General features: G+C 44.6%; 1 protein-coding gene across 1 annotated transcript in view; it reads right to left on the reverse strand.

Annotated features, from left to right (window-relative positions):
• LOC122924434 (macrophage migration inhibitory factor-like) overlaps window positions 1-19,046 on the reverse strand; it is a 44,112-nt gene that overhangs the window by 1,012 nt on the left and 24,054 nt on the right. The window contains exon 2 of the mRNA XM_044275530.1: window positions 14,188-14,360. Coding sequence (XP_044131465.1) covers window positions 14,188-14,360 — 173 coding nt within the window. The remainder of the gene's footprint in view (window positions 1-14,187; window positions 14,361-19,046) is intronic.

A 19,046-nucleotide genomic window follows, 5' to 3' on the forward strand; every position in this document is an offset into this window, starting at 1 on the left:
GTGCGGATTTTGTTGTGGATTTTTCCGCAACGTTTTCTGCTGCAGAATCAGTTTGCCATTGAATTGAATGGAGAGATTCATGCAGGAAATCTTCACCAATCTGCACAATACTTCACACCAGAAAATCCGCAACAATTCTGCAGATTTTCTTGCCTCATAAAACCCTGTGAGCCTAATTAGGCCATCCATTTACCAGCATCCAAATCACAGCATCCAAGTACAGTCGTGGCCAAAAGTTTTGAGAATTACATAAATATTGGAAATTGGAAAAGTTGCTGCTTAAGTTTTTATAATAGCAGTTTGCATATACTCCAGAATGTTATGAAGAGTGATCAGATGAATTGCATAGTCCCTCTTTGCCATGAAAATTTACTTAATCCCCAAAAAACCTTTCCACTGCATTTCATTGCTGTCATTAAAGGACCTGCTGAGATCATTTCAGTAATTGTCTTGTTAACTCAGGTGAGAATGTTGACGAGCACAAGGCTGGAGATCATTATGTCAGGCTGATTGGGCTAAAATGGCAGACTTGACCTGTTAAAAGGAGGGTGATGCTTAAAATCATTGTTCTTCCATTGTTAACCATGGTGACCTGCAAAGAAACGCGTGCAGCCATCATTGCGTTGCATAAAAATGGCTTCACAGGCAAGGATATTGTCGCTACTAAGATTGCACCTCAATCAACAATTTATAGGATCATCAAGAACTTCAAGGAAAGAGGTTCAATTCTTGTTAAGAAGGCTTCAGGGCGTCCAAGAAAGTCCAGTAAGCGCCAGGATCGTCTCCTAAAGAGGATTCAGCTGCGGGATCGGAGTGCCACCAGTGCAGAGCTTGCTCAGGAATGGCAGCAGGCAGGTGTGAGCGCATCTGCCCGCACAGTGAGGCGAAAACTTTTGGAAGATGGCCTGGTGTCAAGAAGGGCAGCAAAGAAGCCACTTCTCTCCAAAAAAAACATCAGGGACAGATTGATCTTCTGCAGAAAATATGGTGAATGGACTGCTGAGGACTGGGGCAAAGTTATATTCTCCGATGAAGCCTCTTTCCGATTGTTTGGGGCATCAGGAAAAAGGCTTGTCTGGAGAGGAAAAGGTGAGCGCTACCATCAGTCCTGTGTCATGCCAACAGTAAAGCATCCTGAGACCATCCATGTGTGGGGTTGCTTCTCATCCAAGGGAATGGGCTCACTCACAATTTTGCCCCAAAACACAGCCATGAATAAAGAATGGTACCAAAACACCCTCCAACAGCAACTTCTTCCAACAATCCAACAACAGTTTGGTGAAGAACAATGCATTTTCCAGCACGATGGAGCACCGTGCCATAAGGCAAAAGTGATAACTAAGTGGCTCGGGGACCAAAATGTTGACATTTTGGGTCCATGGCCTGGAAACTCCCCAGATCTTAATCCCATTGCGAACTTGTGGTCAATCCTCAAGAGGCGGGTGGACAAACAAAAACCCACTAATTCTGACAAACTCCAAGAAGTGATTATGAAAGAATGGGTTGCTATCAGTCAGGAATTGGCCCAGAAGTTGATTGAGAGCATGCCCAGTCGAATTGCAGAGGTCCTGAAAAAGAAGGGCCAACACTGCAAATACTGACTCTTTGCATAAATGTCATGTAATTGTCGATAAAAGCCTTTGAAACGTATGAAGTGCGTGTAATTATATTTCACTACATCACAGAAACAACTGAAACAAGGATCTAAAAGCAGTTTAGCAGCAAACTTTGTGAAAACTAATATTTGTTTCATTCTCAAAACTTTTGGCCATGACTGTACAATAAATAGAAATTTATAGAGTTTTTACACTGTCCCTATCCTGTCCGTACTGGATCTTTAGTGTAAAACATGCTGACCACTTCTCTAGTGATACTTATTACATGCTTAGTAACATGAATATCTAATATACTTTCTGAAATAGGTTTCTGACAGTCACAAAAGACATTGCCGGTCATTTACTATCATTTTATGCTTGGTTTTGGCATAAAGTTAGTCGCAAGACCTGTTTTGCAACTTTTTTTTTATGTATGTGGGACAATATTTTGTCGCACAGTTTTTTTTAAAATGTTTTTTACACCGTGTTCATAACCTGGGAGAGGCAGGGGTTGGAACATCAGGCACGGCACATTTACGAACAGTTACGGCTTAAAACAGGGGCTGGAATAATTTTTTACTCCTGGAGTAAGGACTGCTGGTGGTGCGCCTACTTTATGACAAAGCACACACCTCGTCATAAATTTGCTCAATCCTACAGCAGCGGAAATACAGCTTGACTGGGGGTCATTTATGAAGTTTTATGTATCTTTTTGGTGTAAAATTATTGGAAGGCTCCTTTTTTTTGCAACTTTTTAAACGTAGGAGTGGCAAGGGCCAGGACTGGGGCCTCGGCATATTTACTGATTTTACGCCAGGAAAAATGCGGAAATGTTTCTGAAAGACTACGTGGCTGGTGTAGATTTTCTGGCAGGTGCAAGGACTCCCATAGATGCACCTAATTTATGACGAGGTGCATGCCCCGTCAAAAATAAGGCGCCTCTTCCGGTAGCGATGCCAAATAAATGAATGAAAAATATTGTTAATAAAGGGCGGCCTTAATAAATGACTCCCACTGACTGTAGCCATTAATGATCATTTTAAGAGTTTTACAAAACAAACAAGTTTGATAAACCAACGCAAACCACGCTCCTGCATAGGACTGCATGGTTCAGTAGCAGCACTGAAACAGGTGTAGGTGATGTATTTTAACTAGCTTTGTGGTTATTTGTTTCTCCATAAGGGTAGGACCACACGGCGACACTGGTCAGGCGACAGTAGGGTAGCCAGACGTCCAGTTTTAGGCCGGACAGACGGTTTTTTGGCTCCCTGTCCTCCGTCTGGTGCAGGGCCTGGAGCCCGCGGACATGTCAGTCTCTGACTGAGGGGGAGAGAAGCCATTCCCCCCACCCACAGTTATCCCTACATTCTTCCTGTACTTTTTTTCCTTCTACAGGGGGCGTGGCTTAGCTGAGTTATGGCACCCCCGTCGATCAGCTGTTTCAGGGAGCCGCTGTACTCTGGGAGTGCAGCCATCTCCCGGCAGCTTTTCAAGCACAGTGCTTTAAAGGGATTCTGTCACCTCTCAGAACACAAATTCAGATTTTAAACCAGTCATGCTCCACAGATTACCTTGAATCGGCTTTGCTGTTCTATACTGTAATCCGTCCAGTAGTTTTTCTGAAAAACGACTTTTATAATTATGGTAATTAATCCTGAAGGTGCCCAGAGGGGCGTTATGTTCCACTTTGTGTGCCCAGTAACGCCCCTCTTACAGTGCCCAAAACGCCTTCCTCCTGAATCCCTAACCGCCCACAGCTTGTCATCCCTCTCCTCCCCCTCCCTGACGGCCGAGCGAAGTCTCGCGCAGACGCAGTACGCAATGAGGGCTGCGCCAGTGCGATTTGCTGGAGACTGAGGGCAGGAGCTTTATCGTCGTCACTGTGCATGCGCCGAGCCCAGTGACGTCCGATGCTCGCTCTTCCCTCAGTCTCCAACAAATCGCACTGGCACAGCCCTCAGTGGGTACTGCGTCTGCGCGAGACTTCACTCGGCCGTCAGGGAGGGGGAGGAGAGGGATGAGACGCTGTGGGCGGTTAGGGATTCAGGAGGAAGGCGTTTTGGGCACTGCAGGGGGGGGCGTTACTGGGCACACAAAGTGGAACATAACGCCCCTCTAGGCACCTTCAGGATTAATTAGCATAATTATAAAAGTCGTTTTTTAAGCAAAACTACTGGACAGATTACAGTATAGAACAGCAAAGCCGATTCAAGGTAATCTTGTGACATGTTGGTCGTCTTTATAATTTTTTTTTTTGGTTTTTGTTTCCTTTTTTAGTTTTATTTCATGCAAAAAATGTAAAGTATTTCTTTTTTTTTTCCAAATTATAGCTCTTTAAAGTTTAAATATGCAACCTGACACCACATTTAATCAATATTAACCAGTACAGGACCGCCGCACGCAGGATCGCATCCTGGCGGCGGCCCTGTAATTCCTCCTAGACGCGCCGGCGCATCCTCTCGCGAGAAGCGAGATTTCCTGTGAACGCGCGCACACAGGCGCGCGCGTTCACAGGATCGGCAGGTAGACTAGCTGATCTACAGCCTACCAGCGGCGATCGTTTGCTGGCAGGCTGTAGATGCGATTTTTTTTTTTTAACCCCTAAAAAGGTATATTAGATGCTGTTTTCATAACAGTGTCTAATATACCTGCTACCTGGTCCTCTGGTGGTCCCTTTTGCTTGGATCGACCACCAAAGGACACAGGCAGCTCTGTAAAGTAGCACCAAGCACCACTACACTACACCCCCCCCCGGTCATTTATTAACCCCTTATTAACCCCTGATCACCCCCCTGTCATTGATCATCCCCTGTAAGGCTCCATTCAGACGTCCGTATGTGTTTTACGGATCCGCGGATCCACAAAACACATACAGACGTCTGAATGGAGCCTTACAGGGGGGTGATCAATGACAGGGGAGTGATCACCCCATATAGACTCCCTGATCACCCCCTGTCATTGATCACCCCCCTGTAAGGCTCCATTCAGAAGTCCGTATGTGTTTTGCGGATCCGCAAAACACGTACGGACGTCTGAATGGAGCCTTACAAGGGGGTGATCAATGACAGGGGGTGATCACCCCATATAGACTCCCTGATCACCCGCCTGTCATTGATCACCCCCCTGTAAGGCTCCACCCCCCTGTAAGGCTCCATTTTGCGGATCCACGGATCCGCAAAACACGGATACCGCGGATCTGCAAAACACGGACACCGGCAATGTGTTTTCCGCATTTTGCGGATCCGCACATTGCCAGAACTATATAGAAAATGCCTTTTCTTGTCCGCAATTGCTGACAAGAATAGGACATGTTCTATAGGCTCTACAAAAAACGCAGTGTTCGCCCGATCAGGCCTGATCTTGTGCGCACACTTGCGTTCAGTCCGCCTCACCGCAGTGAAAGATTTTATTTTTTTTCTGATCACTGCATAAACACCATAAAATCGCTGCGGCGCTATAAAAAGATCACTTTTGAAGGCATGGCGAGTTCATAGAAGATTTATTTATTTTTTGGCACAAGTTAGCGGAATATTTTTTTTTTTTTCTTACAAAGTCTCATATTCCACTAACTTGTGACAAAAAATAAAATCTCACATGAACTCACCATACACCTCACGGAATCCAAATAAGTAAAAATTTGGGGCTCCTAATTTGGGGCCCTAAAATGCCAGGGCAGTATAAATACCCCACAAATGACCCCATTTCGGAAAGAAGACACCCCAAGGTATTCGGTGAGAGGCATAGTGAGTCCATGAAAGATAGAATGTTTTGTCACAAGTTAGCGGAAAGGGAGACTTTGTGAGAAAAAAACTAAAAAAAATCAATTTCCGCTAACTTGTGCCAAAAAAAAACCAACTTCTATGAACTTGCCATGCACCTCACGGAATACCTTGGGGTGTCTTCTTTGCAAAATGGGGTCACATGTGGGGTATTTATACTGCCCTGGCATTTTAGGGGCCCTAAAGCGTGAGAAGAAGTCTGGAATCCAAATGTCTAAAAATGCCCTCCTAAAAGGAAATTGGGCCCCTTTGTGCATCTAGGCTGCAAAAAAGTGTCACACATGTGGTATCGCCATACTCGGGAGAAGTTGGGCAATGTGTTTTGGGGTGTCTTTTTACATATTACCATGCTGGGTGAAAGAAATATCTCTCTATAATGACAACTTTGTATAAAAAAATTGGAAAAGTTGACTTTTAGAGATTTCTCTCACCCAGCATGGGTATATGTAAAAATACACCCCAAAACACATTGCCCTACTCCTTCTGAGTACGGAGATACCACATGTGTGACACTTTTTTGCAGGCAAGATGCGCAAAGGGGCCCAATTTCCAATGAGTACTTTCAGGATTTCACAGGGCATTTTTACGAATTTGGATTCCAAACTACTTCTGACGCTTTAGGGCCCCTAAAATGCCAGGGCAGTAGAAATACCCCACATGTGACCCCATTTTGGAAAGAAGACACCCCAAGGTATTCCGTGAGGGGTATGGTTAGTTCATGTAAAATTATATTTTTTGTCACAAGTGAGTGGAATATGAGACTTTGTAATAATAATTTTCTGCTAACTTGTGACAAAAAATAAAAACTTCCATGAACTCACTATGCCCATCAGCGAATACCTTAGGGTGTCTACTTTCCGAAATGGGGTCATTTGTGGGGTGTTTCTACTGTCTGGGCATTGTAGAACCTCAGGAAACATGACAGGTGCTCAGAAAGTCAGAGCTGCTTCAAAATGCGGAAATTCACATTTTTGCACCATAGTTTGTAAATGCTATAACTTTTGCCCAAACCAATAAATATACACTTATTGCATTTTTTTTTTATCAAAGACATGTAGAACGATAAATTTAGAGAAAAATGTATATAGAAATGTAGTTTTAATTCAAAAATTTTACAACCGAAAGTGAAAAATTTAGTTTTTTTGCAAAAATTTTGGTAAATTTCGATTAATATAAAAAAAAATTAAAATGTCAGCAGCAATGAAATACCACCAAATGAAAGCTCTATTAGTGAAAAGAAAAGGAGGTAAAATTGATTTGGGTGGTAAATTGTTTAACCGAGCAATAAACAGTAGTGTAGTGCAGTAGCAATAAAGTAGTGTAGTGCAGAATTGTAAAAAGTGGTCTGGTCATTAAGGGGGTTTAAGCTAGGGGGGCTGAAGTGGTTAAATTGGCCCGGGAAAATGTACTAACATGTACAGCTGAAAACAGGTGTAAATGTTTGTGAAAAACTGCTCCTTATACAAGGACTGCCAAAGGTGCTCCTAATTTACCCGAATTCTATGGCAGTGCAGAGGGGAAACATAGACCGGCGTAAAAAGACTTTGCGAATGACCCACATTGGGAGGATGTTCACACTTGGCAGATACGCTGTGGATTTTCTGTCACTGAGGTGAAATAAAATTGCACTACTGTGGCTGAAATGTCATGTATATCATGTGCATGAATGTATACTGTAAGTGGTGACAACACAGGTAGCCATGGGAGTCATGATGGTGGTGCTGCACTTATAATGTTGGTAAACTGTTCTATTTATCAAAGGGGTTATCCCATGTTGTAAGGGTATTTTCCATACTTAACCCATTCACGCATTGTCACGTACATGAGGGAATGTGGCTTCTTGACGCATCCTCACATGCATGTATGTGATGTGATCGGGCGGGTGCAGGAGCTGCACCTGCCCGGCTGTTACTGATAGCTGGGCCCCTGCTGCATCCGCCGGCATCACCGCATACAGCGGTTAACCCTTTCACATGCCGTAGTCAGCACTGACCACAGCACGAGCAGAGTTTGCAGAGGGAGAAGGCTCCCTCTGACTCTATCGCCCCCCCCCCCCTGCTGCGCTGACAGGGGGGGCGATGGTTTCCATGGCACCTCCGATGCCTTACACAGGCATCAGAGCCTGCCAGCTACGGAAGCCCAGGAGATCCAGCCTGCAGGCTGGGTCTCCTAGGCAACTGTCAGCGTCTTACTGTGTAAGAACCTGACAGTTCAATTCAGTACAATTGAAATAAGCATCAAACCCTGAAAAGCTGAAGTCCAACAGTGGCACAAAGATAAAAAGGGAAAAAGTGTTTTTTTATAATAAAAAAAAATTAACGTTTCAAGTAAAAAAATAAAAAAATAAAAGCCCCCTCACCATAAGTGCAATTTTTTGGGGTCACTTTGCCACATAAAGTGTAATATCGATTGATTAAAAAAATTCTATGTACCCAAAAAATTTTACCTATAAAAACGTAAACTTTTTCCGCAAAAAAAGAGCACCTACTCAAGATGATCGGCAGAAAAATAAAAATATAGCTTTCAGAAAATGGTGACAAAAAAAAATTGTTTTTTTTCCCCCACAAATGCTTTTATTGTTTAAAACTGAAATAAAAATAAAAAATAAATTCAGTATTGCTACGTCCATAATGACCTGCTCTATAAAAATATCACATGATATACCCCCTCAGGTGAATGCTGTTAAATAAAATAAATAAAAACTGTGCCAAAAAAGCAAGTTTTTTGGTCACCTTGACCCAAAAAAGTGTCATATTGAATGATCAAAGAATTATATGTACCCAAAAATGGTACCAATAAGGCCTCATGCACACGACAGTTTTTTTTCACGGCCCGCAAAAACTGGGTCCGTGGGTCCGTGATCCGTGACCGTTTTTTCGTCCGTGGGTCTTCCTTGATTTTTGGAGGATCCACGGACATGAAAAAAAAGTCGTTTTGGCGTCCGCCTGGCCGTGCGGAGCCAAACGGATCCGTCCTGAATTACAATGCAAGTCAATAGGGACGGATCCGTTTGAAGTTGACACAATATGGTGCCATTTCAAACGGATCCGTCCCCATTGACTTTCAATGTAAAGTCTGGAGTTCTTTTATACCATCGGATTGGAGTTTTCTCCAATCCGATGGTATATTTTAACTTGAAGCGTCCCCATCACCATGGGAACGCCTCTATGTTAGAATATACTGTCGGATATGAGCTACATCGTGAAAATCAGATCCGACAGTATATTCTAACACAGAGGCGTTCCCATGGTGATGGGGACGCTTCAGGTTAGAATATACTGAAAAACTGTGTACATGACTGCCCCCTGCTGCCTGGCAGGTGCTGCCAGGCAGCAGGGGGCAGACCCCCCCCCCCCCCTGTTTTTAACTCATTGGTGGCCAGTGCGGCCGCCCCCCCTCCCTCCCCTGTAGTTAACTCATTGGTGGCCAGTGCAGCCGCCCCCCCCCTCCCTCCCCTGTAGTAAACTCGTTGGTGTCCAGTGGGCCCCCCCCTCCCTCCCCTGTAGTTAACTCGTTGGTGGCCAGTGGGCCCCCCCTCCGTCCGCTATAGATAACTCATTGGTGCCCCTCCGTCCGCTATAGATAACTCATTGGTGTCCAGTGGGCCCTCTCCCCTCCCTCCCCCTCCTAATTAAAATCGCCCCCCTATCATTGGTGGCAGTGGTGAGTACCGATCGGAGTCCCAGTGTAATCGCTGGGGCTCCGATCGGTAACCATGGCAACCGGGACGCTACTGCAGTCCCGGTTGCCATGGTAGCTTAGCAATTTGTAGAAGCTTCATACTTACCTGAAGAGCTGCGATGTCTGTGACCGGCCGGGAGCTCCTCCTACTGGTAAGTGAAAGGTCTGTGCGGCGCATTGCTTATAGCACAGACCTGTCACTTACCAGTAGGAGGAGCTCCCGGCCGGTCACAGACATCGCTGCTCTTCAGGTAAGTATAAAGCTTCTACAAATTGCTAAGCTACCATGGCAACCGGGACTGCAGTAGCGTCCCGGTTGCCATGGTTACCGATCGGAGCCCCAGCGATTACACTGGGACTCCGATCGGTACTCACCACTGCCACCAATGATAGGGGGGCGATTTTAATTAGGAGGGGGTGGGAGGGGAGAGGGCCCACTGGCCACCAATGAGTTATCTATAGCGGACGGAGGGGGGGCCCACTGGCCACCAATGAGTTATCTATAGCGGACGGAGGGGGGGCCCACTGGACACCAATGAGTTATCTATAGCGGACGGAGGGGGGGCCCACTGGACACCAATTAGTTAACTACAGGGGAGGGAGGGGGGGCTGGCTACCAAGAAGTTAACTACAGGGGAGGGAGGGGGGGGGGGGCGGCCGCACTGGCCACAAATGAGTTAAAAACAGGGGGGGGGGGTCTGCCCCCTGCTGCCTGGCAGCACCTGCCAGGCAGCAGGGGGCAGTCATGTACACAGTTTTTCAGTATATTCTAACCTGAAGCGTCCCCATCACCATGGGAACGCTTCTGTGTTAGAATATACTGTCGGAAATGAGTTTTCACGAAGTGAAAACTTAGATCAGAAAAAGCTTTTATGCAGACGGATCTTCGGATCCGTCTGTATGAAAGCAACCTACGGCCACGGATCACGGACACGGATGCCAATCTTGTGTGCATCCGTGTTCTTTCACGGACCCATTGACTTGAATGGGCCCGTGAACCGTTGGCCGTGAAAAAAATAGGACAGGTTATATTTTTTTCACGGCCTCGAAACACGGGTCACGGGCGCGGTGTAAAAACGGTGCACAAGCCGAGTTTTCTACGGCCCCATTGAAAGTCAATGGAGCCGCAGAAAAAAACGGAAAACGGCACAACGGCCACGGGTGCACACAACGGTCGTGTGCATGAGGCCTCAAAATGTAAAAAAAAGCCCCTGCACAAGATGATCGTCAGAAAAAAAGAAATTTAGCTTTCAGAAAATGAAGGCACAAAAACATTATTTTTGTTTTCAAAAATGCTTTATGTAAAACTGAAACAACAAAAATACACATTTGGTATTGTCGTGTCCATATAAACCTGCTCTATAAAAACACATGATCTATCCTGTCAGGAGAACTCCGTAAAAAAAACTAAAACTGTGCCACAACAGCCATTTTTTGGGTACCATGCCTCACACAAAGCGTAATATCTAGCAATAAAAAAATCATATGTACCCCAAAATAGTACCAATAAAACTGTCAGCTCATCCTATAGTTTACAAAATGGGGTAACTTTTTGGGAGTTTCTACTCTAGGGGTGCATCAGGGGGTCTTCAAATGTGACATGGCAACTTAAAATTATTCCAGTGATAACTGCCCTCCAAAATCCATATGGCGCTCCTTTCCCTCTGCACCCTGCCGTTTGTCCATACAGCAGTTTACGACCACATATAGGGTGATTCTGTAAACTGCAGAATCGGGGTAATAAATATTGAGTTTTCTTTGGCTGTTAACCCTTGCTGTATTACAGGGATTAAAATGGAAAATCTGCAAAAAAAAACTCAATTTTGCTTTCATTCTTGTGGAACACCTAAAGGGTTAGCAAAGTTTGTAAAAGTTTTTAATAATTAGAAGGGGTGTAGTTTCTAAAATGGGGTCATTTATGGATGGTTTCTACTATGTAAGTCTCACAAAGTGACTTCATAACTGAACTGGTCCTTAAAAAGTGGGTTTTGGAAATTTTCTTAAACTTTAACCCTGGGTTCACACCTGAGCGTTCCGAAAGGAGCGCTCTGTATGCGCGATTGTACGGGCGTTTGCAATCGCGCATACAGAGACAAGCGAACGCCCATTGTTGCGCGTTCCCGAAAGTCTATGTACGGGAACGTGCGACAAAACGCCCCAAAGAAGCTCAAGAACTTTTTTGAGCGTCGGGCGTTTTACAGCTCGATCGTACGCGCTGTAAAACGCCCAGGTGAGAACCATTCCCATAGGGAAGCATTGGTTTCTCCTTGTTGAGCGTTTTACAGCGCATAGGAACTCTCAGGTGTGAACTTAGGGTAAGAATTGCTTTTAAAATTCTAAGCCTTTTAACTTCCTGAAAAATAAAATGACATTTTCAAAATGATGCCAACATGAAGTAGACATCTCCGAAATGTACAGTAACAACTATTTTATGAGGTATCACAGTCTGTTTTAAAAGCAGAGACATTCAAATTTAAAAAAAAATTGAATTTTTTAACATTTTCGGTAAATTTTAGATTTTTTTTATAAATATAGGTGAAATATATTGACTAAAATTTACCACTAACATGAAGTACAATGTGTCATGAGAAAACAATCTCAGAATCGCTAAGTAAAAGCGTTCCATAGATATTTCCACACAGAGAGACACATGTCAGATTTGCAAAATGTGGCTTGGTCCTTATGTGGAAAACTTGCTTGGTCTTGAAGGGGTTAATTAAGTCCTGATTGGTTCTGTCCCCTTTAATACTACCTTCTATATTCTGTGTAATGATATTCCTTGTAATGTAGTGATCTAGGGATAGTTTGTTAACAGACAGACCCAACCTCCCATTGTGCTGAGAAGGCCTCATTCCTGAGTGCTGATCTCAGAGACATGCGTGCTGCACACTGGAAATCTTTGAGAGGAGGGTAAAAACTTTGCTGAACACAGACAGTTAAATGGCACTCCATTGAGGAACATCATCCAGGTAGGATGAATTGACCTTGATTTGAAACACTATCGCCATCTCGTGTATCACCATACCTCACATGGCTCCAAAGATCTCCCCATTCATTGCCCCAATTGCGCTGCTAGAATTATATCAAGCTGGCAGCTCAAGGGGAGTGTAGTTTCTCAGGGGGCGTGTCTTTCTTCTGTAGCTCTCGCCCTATGACAGCTCAGGGGGCAGTTAAAGGATGAAACTGAGCATGTGTGTCCTTCTCAGTGAGCGGGACAAAGAAAAGAGCTATACAGATACATTTAACTGAATAACTCAGTGGCTATGCTAAATTTTTAATTACACGCAATTGCAAAAGTATTCAGACCCCAGGGGCTTCTTTGAAAACTGTTGAATATTTTTCGTGGGACAACCTGTTTAAGTGAAATGCAGAGTCTGTGTTATAAAGTGTACTGTGAAATGCCGCGTGCTCCTGCAAAACGAGCACTGTCCATATTGCGCTCACACACGGAGATTGATTTCCACACAGGACATGCTTGTCTGAAAGAGGCCTAAAATAAATAAATGCTTGAAATAGATCACTCTGTGTGTAATGAATCTTTATAATACGAGTTTCACTTTTTGAATTGAATTACTGAAATAAATTAACTTTTCGATGATATTCTAATTTATGCATCTGTACTGTATGTAACTACCAGACAGGACCCCATGGTCAGTAGCATGCAGATCGCATAGAGTGGCGAAAGACACTACAACTGGAAAGAAAGCAATCCAGCTAAACCCTACATGGTAGTTAGTTGGTTAGTGGAGTGTTGCTCACAATTTGCCCCCCCCCCCCTCCCCCTCAGGGTCTAAATAGGGGCAGAGATGCAACAACACCCGCAGCAACAGAAAGGTATCCTGGATCGAGTGTAGCCAACTTTCACTTCCTAGATGCCGCATGCTTGTGTGCCAGTGAACCTGTGAGAAAAGTCACGTTAGGAGATACAGACCAGCCAGCTTGCCACACCTGTATAAATAGTGGCATCAGTGGTGTACATAGAGAAGTAAGGGCCCCATAGCAAGGATCTAACCAGGCCCCCCCACAGGACCGAAAGGTTTCAGCCTAAATCCCTTTCAATGACCCTTGAGCCCAAAACTGTCTAATTTCTACCTGAAGAGAGGCCTGTGCAGTGTAAGGGCTCATGCACACAACTGTTTTTGTCCGCATCTGATTCGCATTTTTTTTGCATGTCGGATGCAGACCTATTCACGTCAATGGGTCCGCAAAAGATTCAGACAGCACGTGTCATGTCTGCATTCGTATGTCCACTCCGCTGCACTGCAATAAAATAGATCATGTCCTATTCTTGTTCGTATTACGGAAAAGGATAGGACAGTTCTCTGGAGGGCCCGGACATTGCATTTCACAAAATGCAGAACAAGCATGGCCGCTATCCGTGTTTTGTGGATCCACAATTTGGATCCACAAAGTGCTGCAGTTTCCCATCCTAACAATCAGTTTGCAGCTGCCATTTTCCACAGGACCTATAAAAAATGATAGTTGCAATTTGACTGCCTGCTATGGACAACTCTCTCAGAAGCCAGATGTTACATTGTAGTGAAGAGAATTTGTAAAAAAAAGTATTTTCCTACAGATTTATATTAGGTTACTTTCACACTCGCGTTTGGTGGGGATCCGTCATGCATCTGCACAGGATCCGTTCAGATAATACAGCCGTCTGCACCTGTTCAGAACGGATCCGTTTGTATTATCTTTAACATAGCTGTTTTCTATTGGGCCAGATTGTGTCATAGAAAACTGATCCGTTTGGCTCCGTTTCGTCAGACGGATACCAAAACGCTGCAAGCAGCGTTTTGTTGTCTGCCTCGAAAGCGAAATGGAGACGGAACGGAGGAAAACGGATGCATTCTGAGCGGATCCTTTTCCATTCAGAATGCATTAGAATGCAAACTGATCTGTTTTGGACCGCTTGTGAGAGCCCTGGACGGATCTCACAAATAGAAAGCCAAAACGCGAGTGTGAAAGTAGCCTTACGACCTTCAGACTTTTATTGTTAGCTCCTATCAAACACCTGCAGTGTTGACTCCTGCACTGAAGTCAAGTTCACGTTCTGGCTCAGTGGCTCAGCAGCTTTCTGGGGTCACTGTTCCCCCTTATGCAGTAATTATAAAAATGTGCACAAGACTTGCCTGTCAGGAGGTATTTGTAGATGTTTTTGTAGAAACTCACAGATTATCCGTGAGTAGTGTTCATTTCGCAGACCATCAGCCATTCCAATTCTTTGCAGACTGCACAGGCCACAGGGGTCTTTTGTTCCACCAAAAATCACTTTTTGATCAGGGTGAATAATCACTGCAATGTACTATAATAGAAGACACAAAAGATATACAGTAAGGGCCCCGTTACACTGGTACGTTTTCTCCTGGAAATGAACATCAACTAAGAATATTGATTGTTTAGCTATATTTACACAGAGCAATGATTGGTACTGTATGCGACCAATTATAGTTAGTGTGATTGTTAGGGAACATACAAATGTATCAATTTTATGGCCATATAAAAGAATAAATCAACAATTGATATGAGCGAATCGAAGCTGACGAAGTGGAATTCGATCCGAATTTCAGAAATTATTCGATTCACACCGAATCCGCACCGAAACAGATCGCATTTTTTCCTAAAGTGGCTGCTGCACGTTAGGACATGGAGCAAGGAACTCTGGGAATGAGGGACCACCCACAATGCCATGTATGCAACCAATCAGCAGCCAGCCAGCCCCTGTGATGTCACAGCCCTATAAATACCATCAGCCATCTTAGATTCAGCCATTTTCCAGTGTACTTAGTGCAGGGAGAGACGTCAGCAGGTGCTAGGGAAAGTGCTAGGAAAGACTTGAAAACTTATATTTTGCTCAATAGAAGTTCAGGGAAAGATCATTGAAAGTGTAGCGAAAGGATAGGGAGGAATTATTCCACAGTATTGAAGCAGAACAGGGTTCAGTAGGGGAGTTTACAGTCTGGGTAATAGGAACAATCCTATTACACCTTGCTCCACTGACTGGGGATAAAAATTGCTATTATACTGCTGCTCATTTCAGGTGTGCAATACCTCTGTAATTCCAGCAAACCGTTCTCGTTATTGGCGTCTTATTAGCCCATGTGCGGTGCAGTTATATATATGTTCTAAAGCTTTTTTTGTCGTTTATTAGTGACAGGAAAAAAGGGGCTTATTAGCCATTGTGTGTTGAAGTAAGAAAATTACAGCCCTTTTTGGCGTGTATTAGTGGCAAAAAAAACTTTATTTGTCGTTCATGGCCACAGTTATATGTTCTAAAGCCTTTTTTGGCATGTAGTAGTAGGGGACAAAAAAGGATTTTTAGCCGTTGTGTGGTGAAGTGAGAAAATGTATAACTAAAGGACCAGACTAGGGCAAGGTTAATAATTAACTTTATTTACAGATGCCTTCGTAGGCAAAAAAACCTATCTTGGCCCAAGTCAAATTAATATATCACTTTTATTCGGTATACATTAAAAACTGGATAATGTGCATAGAACGCAATGTTATTGGTTGTACAGACCATTGAAACAAAAAAGTGGCTAGGATATTAAAAACACAGTCACCCTGCCACTGTTAATGCTGCTGGCTCGTAGTACTGGAGGAGATAGGGGGAGGTAAACATGCACGATCCCTAACCCCAGGGAAAGAGCGGTCAATTGTTTGCCCTACCACGTCAGCAAGTGTTAACTATGTCTGAATCTAGTAACCTTGCTAATAAGCCTACTGCATGTGTTGTGGTATACAAGCCACCAGGCGACTAGAGATGCTAACTATCTGCTGACAGATGGTGCCGACGTGGACCATACAACACGGTCTCCTATAAATGCCACTACTAACGATATTGAACCTATAGTCCATCCGGACTAATGTTGAAGTGCTAGTAAACAGTGGTGGAGTGACCGCTAATTAAAACCTAACACTGCCCCCCGACATGTTTCGCCAGTTACACTGGCTTCCTCAGGGGTAATGGGCAGCAATGATTGACCTCAAAATCCGGAAACTGAAATAGTATAATTTCCGATTGACAGGTACTAGCGGCCTATCAATCGGAGGGCTGGTAGTAACTACAACCAATCTCCATCGTAGATCGAGATAAACATTACGTGTCATGGGGCTGCTGCCGTCGCCACCTATATACGTCATCATGGGCGAGCGCTCTGTCCCGGCAGCGCATGCGCACACGTCCCGGCAATCACAAGAGGCCGCACACCTACTGCGCATGAGCTGCGCGGCTGTCACAACCAGACAGCTGAGAAGCTCTGACAGAGGCCTTTCAGAACCTCCTCTTTGAGTTTCTGTGTTGTGGTATTCAGCTCCTCCTCTCCTTAGCCTCTCTCAGCTGTCATGTGTTGGACTAATTGCTTCCCTTTAAATTCTTCCCCAGAAGGCTTTTCTGGGCGGCTTATATTTCTTCCTGGAGTATGTGTGCATGCCCATCTGGTTGTCCTCTCCTCTACAAAGTTAAGTGTTATACTGTTATCTGTTATTTTCTGTTTGCTGGATCCCAGGTGACCCTGACTCCCTCCGTGTCTGGTGTAGGGAGCCGGTGGTCGTGTCCCCTCACTATTGTAGGGTGCTCAGGGGTTATATAGTCAAGGTACGTGGATATGCATACCTCCACCATTCGGATCTATGCATAGGCTAAGCAGCCAGGGAAAGTGCCAGGTCTTCTACAGGGGTCTCCCTTTTGTTCCTTAGCTGTTGGATCCAGCGAGTCATTTATGCATGTTGTTTTGCCTTGTTACCTGTACACATTCCGTGACATTATAAGCCGCCAAAACCGTTTTAAGCATGGATCCGGTTTCACTTTTGGCTGAACGCTTCCAGGGTCTTTCATTGGAGGTAGCTGACCTCCGTAAGACTTTTTCTCAGCTTCAAGTGACCGGTTCAGCTTGCGTTCATGGAGCTTGTTCTGAGCCTAAGATCTCGCTCCCGGATACGTTCTCCGGGGGTAGTGAGAATTTTGTGCGTTTTAGAGAGGCTTGCAAACTCCATTTTCGCCTTCTTCCCCACTTCCTCTGGTGATGAGGAACGGAGGGTGGGGATCATTATATCGCTGCTCAGAGGTAACGCTCAGTCCTGGGCCTTTTCGCTGCCGGAGGGGGCACGGCCTCTCCGTTCAGTGGATGAATTCTTTTTAGCCCTGGGTCAGATATATGATGATCCGGATCGTATTGCTCTGGCGGAGTCTAGACTACGTCTCTTATGCCAGGGTAAACAATCCGCAGAAATATACTGCTCAGAATTTCGGAGATGGGCAGCTGATACTGGTTGGAATGATGCTGCACTCCGAAGTAAATTTTGCCATGGTCTTTCAGAGGGATTGAAAGATGCATTTGCCTTTCATGAAAGGCCTATTTCTTTGGACTCTGCTATGTCTCAGGCCGTTCGTATTGACAGGCGTCTTAGAGAGAGAGGAGAGATCTCTCCTTCATGTCATACTCGGTCCCAGGACTGTGCAGCGGTCCCATTCTGTGCGCAGGGGTCTCAGTCGCTGTCAGCCCCTTCTGAGCAGGAGCCCATGCAGCTGGGGTTGATTGCTTCTGACAATAGAAGATTCAGCCCGCATGGGACGGTTTGTTTTTGTTGTGGAGGTATTAATCATTTGGCAAATATTTGTCCCTCTAGGAGATTCAGGCAGTTCTCTGGGTATAATAAAGAAACAAAGAGGAAAAAATCTTTGAAAAATGTTCCGTCTGTTACTATTGGCAGGGTTGAGGCGGAAATGGAAGGTTTTCCGTTTGCTTGTAGTTCCCGTTTTGTCCTGCCGGTGGCGCTAGAGAGCAAGAGCATTTTTTGTGAGATTTTTGTGGATAGTGGAGCAGCGGTCAATCTCATTGATAATCAATTTGCGATAACTCATGGTTTCCAGGTGTGCGCTTTGAGAAAGGATATTCCGGTTTTTGCTATCGATTCCGCTCCACTTTCTCAGAAATCATTAAAGGGCATAGTTCACAATATCCGTTTGATTGTGAGTGATGCTCATGTTGAGGATGTGTCATGTTTCGTCCTTAGCGGTTTGCCCACCCCTCTGGTGTTGGGGCTGCCCTGGCTCACTAAGCATAACCCCACCATTGATTGGCAAGCGAAGCAAATAAATGGTTGGAGTGACTTTTGCAGAGAGAATTGCCTCATGACATCTGTTTCTGAGGTTGCTACTAAGACTATACCATCTTTTCTCTCTGAATTTTCGGATGTCTTCTCTGAGAGTGGAGTTCAGGATTTGCCCCCGCACAGGGAGTACGATTGCCCTATTAATCTCATCCCAGATGCCAAGCTGCCTAAATCTCGTTTATACAATCTTTCCCAACCTGAGAGGATCGCTATGCGTGCTTATATCTCTGAGAGTCTGAGAAAGGGACACATACGACCCTCGAAGTCACCTGTTGCCGCTGGTTTTTTCTTTGTTAAGAAAAAAGATGGTTCTTTAAGACCTTGTCTGGATTTCAGGGAGCTGAACAATATCACAATTCGTGACCCTTATCCGCTTCCTCTGATCCCGGACCTATTTAACCAGGTTGTTGGGGCTAAAGTCTTTTCCAAATTAGATTTAAGAGGGGCATACAACCTGGTCAGGGTCAGAGAAGGGGACGAATGGAAGACGGCCTTCAATACCCCTGAGGGCCATTTTGAAAACTTGGTTATGCCTTTTGGTTTGATGAATGCCCCAGCCGTTTTTCAGCATTTCGTGAACAGCATTTTTTATCATTTGATGGGAAAATTTGTATTGGTGTATTTGGATGACATTTTGATTTTTTCTCCCGATTTCAAAACTCATAAGGAACATTTACGTCAGGTCTTGCTCATTCTGCGGGAGAATAAATTATATGCGAAACTGGAAAAATGTGTGTTTGCGGTTCCAGAAATTCAATTTCTGGGGTTTCTTCTCTCCGCTTCTGGTTTTCGCATGGACCCCGAGAAGGTCCGCGCTGTGCTTGAGTGGGAGCTTCCTGAGAATCAAAAGGCGCTGATGCGTTTTTTGGGCTTTGCC

This window comes from Bufo gargarizans, chromosome 1 (genome assembly GCF_014858855.1).
Source record: "Bufo gargarizans isolate SCDJY-AF-19 chromosome 1, ASM1485885v1, whole genome shotgun sequence".
Lineage (NCBI taxonomy): Eukaryota > Metazoa > Chordata > Amphibia > Anura > Bufonidae > Bufo > Bufo gargarizans.